Source organism: Carassius auratus, unplaced genomic scaffold (assembly GCF_003368295.1).
Source record: "Carassius auratus strain Wakin unplaced genomic scaffold, ASM336829v1 scaf_tig00046624, whole genome shotgun sequence".
Lineage (NCBI taxonomy): Eukaryota > Metazoa > Chordata > Actinopteri > Cypriniformes > Cyprinidae > Carassius > Carassius auratus.
Window position 1 is genome coordinate 21,323 of NW_020526987.1, and position 6,217 is coordinate 27,539.

Below are 6,217 nucleotides of genomic sequence, written 5' to 3' on the forward strand. Positions count from 1 at the left end.
ATAAGTTTTTGTGCATATAACTTCTAACACATTAAAAACTGTCTTACAGCATTGCAGAAAACATTGTACTTCATAAGGCATAAGCTTGTTTCAGTTTGGCAAGATTTGCACTGAATATTGAATGAAACAGCTTTCTCTAATAGAGAGAAAAGCTTTTGAGCAGATTTGGGCTTGATTTCACTTCATTTGAACAGAAACACTATTTCAGCATTACTGGACTCAGAAAGCTGTAAACTGACAATCTTGATCATTGAAGTCCTAACATTAGTTCCCCATCGAGGGAGAGACGATGCGTCGATAACGCTTTGGGAACGCATTCTGCGTGAGTGCGTCTGAAGCATCCATGTCAACTAGTCCAATGGCGAGAGTGAGCGTCAGGAGTGACGTCACGACCAGGAATTGATAAAAACCCCAACCGGAGCAACCGGTGTTAGCTTTCTGTGCCTCAGCAAGCGATCTGTGTCAAACCTGTCTGTCATATTTACTGTTGTCTTGTGCAAAGTTTATATACTATGGCTAAGCAACTATTCAAACCGTGTGCTTCTCCCTGCCCGCGTTATTTAACGGGTGGGGATACACACGAGCTTTGTGTAGTTTGTTTGGGAGTGGAGCATGCGTTATCAGCCTTCGAGGAGACTGATTGCCCGCATTGTGAGAAGCTTTCGCTTCGCATGCTCCGCTCCCGCTTGTCACTCTTTGATGAGAAGAGCGGCGAGCCTCGCGCTCCTCAGGGTGCAGGACCCGCTTCTGCCGAGGCAGAGCGGAGAGTGCATTCCTGGGGTTCGCAAATGGATCTCTCAGCGGGGTTGGAGACGGGTCCGAGGGCTCTTTCTCCTCCCTTACCTGGGAGATCCATAGCTCAAACTCCGGTGTCGGAAGCCCGCCCCGCGGCTTCTTCCGCCCGGGGGGAGAGCCCATTGCTTCGTTGCTCTAGCTCCGAGGAGTTAGATGTAACGGGCAGTGAAGGTGACACAATCAGGGGGGAAGAGGATTCGCCATCTCTTTCCCCAGCATATGAGGAGTTGGTTGATGTATTAACACGAGCTGTAGATAAATTACATATATCTTGGCCATCTGATAAACAGAGCGCTCGTCCTAAAAGCAAATTAGACGAGCGTTTTCTGTCTTCTAAAACATCGCCTACATCACGGGGTCTCCCTTTTTTTCCTGATCTTCACAGTGAGCTGTCTAGATCGTGGAATAAGCCATATTCATCACGTCTTTTCAGCCCTCAAGTGCGCATTTATTCTGATATAAGAGGGCTGAAAGAAAATGGTTATGAAGCGATGCCCCGGGCGGAGCAGACGCTCGCGAGCTATCTTTCCCCTGGTTCAGCGTCATCTATTAAGAACCCGACTTTGCCCACGAAGCCTTTAAAGATCACATCTAATTTAGTGGGTAAAGCTTACACAGCAGCAGGTCAGGCTGGAGCTTGCCTTCACTCGATGGCTTTGCTTCAGGCTTATCAGGCTGAGCTGCTGGGGGAGTTAGATAACAGTGAGGGAGTCAGCCGTGACGAAATTCGCGAACTTCGTCGGGCTACGGATTTATCTCTCAGGGCGACTAAAGAAACAGCACGTGCTATTGGTAGATCTATGGCTGCTTTGGTTTCTACAGAAAGACACCTTTGGCTTAATCTTTCAGATATTAAAGATAAAGATAGATCTTTTCTTTTAGACGCTCCCATTTCTCATGAAGGTCTGTTTGGTGATGCTGTGAATGAAGTGGTTGAAAGATTTCAAGAAAATAAAAAGCAATCTGAAGCTTTTAAAAGTTTTCTCCCTCGCCGTTCTAATCCTGATGCTGCTGGGCGTGCAAGGCAGCCCCAGCCATCATGCTCCTCATATCGTGTTTTTCAAAAAGAGAGTGTTGCGTCTCGCGCTCCTCCTCAAAAATCACGGGGACCGAGCCAGCACTCACAGCCAAAGCAATCTAAGCAGAAGCCGGATCTGAGGACCGTTCTTCTCGCTAAGAAAGCTTCGGCTCAGAAGAAAAGGTCCTGACGCCAAATGGGTCAGACCTGTGAGGGCAGCCCCAATCGAGACAGTGCGGTGTACACCTCAGTATACGGTGCCCGTCCGGTCTCGGTGCTCTCACGGGGCCGTCCTGCCAACCCCGCCACCCTTGGTGCCTCGGGGCGCAGCGGTCTCCAGCGGGTCTCTGGCGCTGTGTCTCCCAGACGCTGCGTCAGGCTCGCTCCCTCTGAGGGGGGTCCAAGAGCAGTTAGCTCGGGTGGTTCCTGCGCTTCGGCTTCAGGTCCCCGAACTAGCTGTTCTAATTACACCAGAGGCCAGCCTCGAGAGGCTGGTTCCCTTAGTAGAATGTCTGACAGAATGGAAAAGTCTGCCGAATATATCTCAATGGGTCCTGCAGATAGTAGAGAAGGGCTACAGAATCCAGTTCGGTTCTCGTCCCCCACGCTACAACGGGGTGTTGCTCACAGTAGTGCATCCCGAGCAGGCTCTGGTCATGGAGCAAGAAGTGAAATCTCTTTTAGCGAAAAATGCTATAGAGCAGGTGTATCCTCCCGACAGGGCATCGGGTTTTTACAGCCGTTATTTCATTGTTCCAAAAAAGGATGGAGGGCTGCGTCCCATTTTAGATCTTCGTCTGTTGAATCGTACAGTTCAGAAATTAAAATTCAAGATGCTGACACTCAAACAGATCGTGACTCAAATCAGATCCGAGGACTGGTTCGTCACAATAGACCTAAAAGATGCGTACTTCCATATCTCCATCCTCCCTCAGCACAGGAAGTTCCTAAGGTTTTCTTTCGGGGGCAAAGAATACCAGTATCGGGTACTTCCCTTCGGTCTAGCTCTCTCACCCCGCACATTCACGAAATGCGTAGATGCAGCTCTGGCCCCGCTCAGGCTGCAGGGCATACGTATTCTGAATTACCTGGACGACTGGTTGATTTTAGCAGAATCAGAACAGTTGGCGGTTCGGCATCGAGATGTCGTCCTCGCTCATATGCAAAAGTTGGGTTTGAGGCTCAATACCAAGAAGAGTGTGCTATCTCCATTACAGAGGACCACTTTTCTTGGGGTGGTATGGGATTCGGTCACGATGCGAGCCTCTCTTTCGCCCGCTCGTGTAGCCAACATCCTCGCAGCCACTTCGGAGCTAAAGCTAGGCCAGTCACGCACTGTAAAACAGTTCGAGAGATTGTTGGGTCTCATGGCAGCAGCGTCCAATGTGATCCCCTTTGGCCTGCTGGGCATGAGACCTTTACAGTGGTGGCTCAGGACCAGAGGGTTCTCCCCGAGGGGAAACCCACTTCGTACGATCAAGATCACGCGGCGGTGTCTCCGCGCCTTGGTCATATGGAGAGAACACTGGTTCCTGTCCCAGGGTCCGGTATTGGGAGCTCTTTGTCATCGGGTTACCATCTCGACAGATGCTTCCCTTACCGGCTGGGGAGCGGTAATGGAAGGCCGCTCAGCTCAGGGTCTGTGGGAGAGCCATCATCACTCTTGGCACATCAACTGCCTGGAGATGATGGCTGTCTTCAAAGCTTTGAGGCACTTCCTGCCAGACCTGAGGGACCATCATGTGCTGGTCCGCACAGACAATACATCGGTGGTCTCTTACATCAACCGTCAGGGGGGTCTGCGCTCGCGCCCACTCTGCAAATTAGCGCACCAGATCCTCCTGTGGTCTCTGGGGAAATTACGCTCTCTGAGGGCGATGTATATACCAGGGACTCAGAATATTGGAGCAGACACCCTGTCGAGGCAGGTGCTGAGGCCAGGGGAATGGAGGCTTCACCCGGAGGTGGTGGAGCTCATATGGGAATGTTATGGCCAAGCAGAAGTGGATCTGTTCGCTTCTCAGTACACGACGCACTGTCCACTATGGTTCTCCCTTACTCATCCAGCCCCCCTGGGGTTGGACGCTATGGTACAGAAGTGGCCGAGGCTACGTCTGTACGCCTTTCCCCCTGTTGCTCTGCTCCCAGGAGTTCTGGAGAGAGTCCGCCAGGACGGAGTAAGTCTACTTCTCGTAGCTCCACACTGGCCGAGTCGAATCTGGTTTGCGGACCTGATTCATCTCCTCGACGGTTCTCCCTTGGAGATCCCGATCAGGAAAGACCTTCTATCTCAGGCCGGGGGCACTATATTTCACCCCCGGCCAGAGATTTGGAAGCTTTGGGTGTGGCCTCTGAGGGGGCGCAACTCATAGAGAGTGGTCTCTCAACTGAGGTTGTGGAGACCATTCTTAGCTCCAGAGCTCCAGCTACGAGGAAACTTTATAGACTCAAATGGAATGTTTTTTCTTCTTGGTGTTACCAACATCAGTGTGACCTCGTCCACTGCTCTGTTGGCTCAGTTCTTGAGTTTTTACAAGACCGCTTCGCTTCTGGTCTATGTCCATCCACCTTAAAAGTTTACGTGGCGGCCATCTCGGCTTTCCACGCCCAAGTGGGTGGTGCATCTCTGGGTCGAGACCCTCTTATCTCTCGTTTCCTTCGTGGCACCTTGAGGCTGAGACCTGCAACTCGTTCTAGAGTGCCGGCCTGGGACCTGGCTATAGTTTTAGAAGGCCTTTCTAGGGCTCCGTTTGAGCCCCTAGATTCGGTCTCTGAGAAGTTTCTTTCGTTTAAGACTACTTTTCTCCTTGCTATTTCGTCCCTTAAAAGAGTCGGAGACCTTCAGGCTCTCTCGGTTTCTCCCACCTGCCTTGAATTTGCACCTGGGATGGTCAAAGCATTTCTCTACCCGAAGCAGGGATACGTCCCTAAGGTACCGACCGTTGTTCCGAGACCTATTGTTCTGCAGGCTTTCTGTCCTCCCCCGTTTGCATCGTCGGACCAGGAAAAGTCTAACCTCTTGTGCCCGGTGCGAGCATTGGACACTTACGTTCATCGGACTTCTTCTTTTCGGAAATCCGATCAGCTGTTTGTTTGTTTCGGGTCACCTAAGATAGGTCTTCCTGCCACTAAACAGACACTTAGTAAGTGGATAGTTGGGGCTATCCTTCTTGCCTATGAGTCTTCTGACCTACCGTGCCCTTTGGGGGTCAGAGCTCATTCTACTAGGAGTATGGTGGCCTCTAGAGCCTTATTATCTGGGGCCTCTCTTCAGGATGTTTGTGATGCGGCAGGCTGGTCCTCGCCACTCACATTCGTCAGGTTTTATAGCCTAGACCTGGACGCTACTCCCGGGTCTCAGGTTTTTAATTCTAGAGGCGTTGGGTTTTCTGTCTGACACTCAGGCACTTGTAATATGGCGGTTTGGGTATTCTCGTTCCCAAAGCGTTATCGACGCATCGTCTCTCCCTCGATGGGGAACGTCTCGGTTACGTCTGTAACCTCGGTTCCCCGAGAAGGGAACGAGACGATGCGTCTCCCTGCCATACTTCCTTCGTTCCTGTGATCGACTTGCTTCGGCACTGTCGAAGCTAACACCGGTTGCTCCGGTTGGGGTTTTTATCAATTCCTGGTCGTGACGTCACTCCTGACGCTCACTCTCGCCATTGGACTAGTTGACATGGATGCTTCAGACGCACTCACGCAGAATGCGTTCCCAAAGCGTTATCGACGCATCGTCTCGTTCCCTTCTCGGGGAACCGAGGTTACAGACGTAACCGAGACGTTTTGTGCATATAAATTCTATACACATTAAAACTGTCTTACAGCATTGCAGAAAAACATGTACTTCATAAACATAAGCTTGTTTCAGTTTGGCAAGATTTGCACTGAATACTGAATGAAACAGCTTTATCTAATAGAGAGAAAGCTTTTTGAGCAGATTTGGGCTTGATTTCACTTCATTTCAACAGAAACACTATTTCAGCATTACTGGACTCAGAAAGCTGTAAACTGACAATCTTGATCATTGCAGTCCTAACATAAGTTTTTGTCGCATATTAACTTCTAACACATTAAAAACTGTCCTTACAGCATTGCCAGAAAACATTGTACTTCATAAGACATAAGCTTGTTTCAGTTTGGCAAGATTTGCACTGAATACTGAATGAAACAGCTTTATCTAATAGAGAGAAAAGCTTTTGAGCAGATTTGGGCTTGATTTCACTTCAATTTCAACAGAAACACTATTTCAGCATTACTGGACTCAGAAAGCTGTAAACTGACAATCTTGATCATTGAAGTCCTAACATAAGTTTTTGTGCATATAACTTCTAACACATTAAAAACTGTCTTACAGCATTGCAGAAAACATTGTACTTCATAAGGCATAAGCTTGTTTCAGTT

General features: G+C 49.5%; 1 protein-coding gene across 1 annotated transcript; it reads left to right on the top strand.

The window, feature by feature from the left end:
- Positions 1–1,993: 1,993 nt before the first annotated feature.
- Positions 1,994–5,544, top strand: LOC113088630 (uncharacterized). Its single transcript, XM_026255785.1, has one exon. The coding sequence runs from the start codon at positions 2,010–2,012 to the stop codon at positions 5,208–5,210; it is 3,201 nt and encodes a 1,066-aa protein (XP_026111570.1). The 5' UTR covers positions 1,994–2,009; the 3' UTR covers positions 5,211–5,544.
- Positions 5,545–6,217: the final 673 nt, after the last annotated feature.

Excerpts from the sequence above, each read along its gene's own strand:
- LOC113088630 (XM_026255785.1), top strand. The coding sequence starts at position 2,010 with ATGGGTCAGACCTGTGAGGGCAGCCCCAATCGAGACAGTGCGGTGTAC.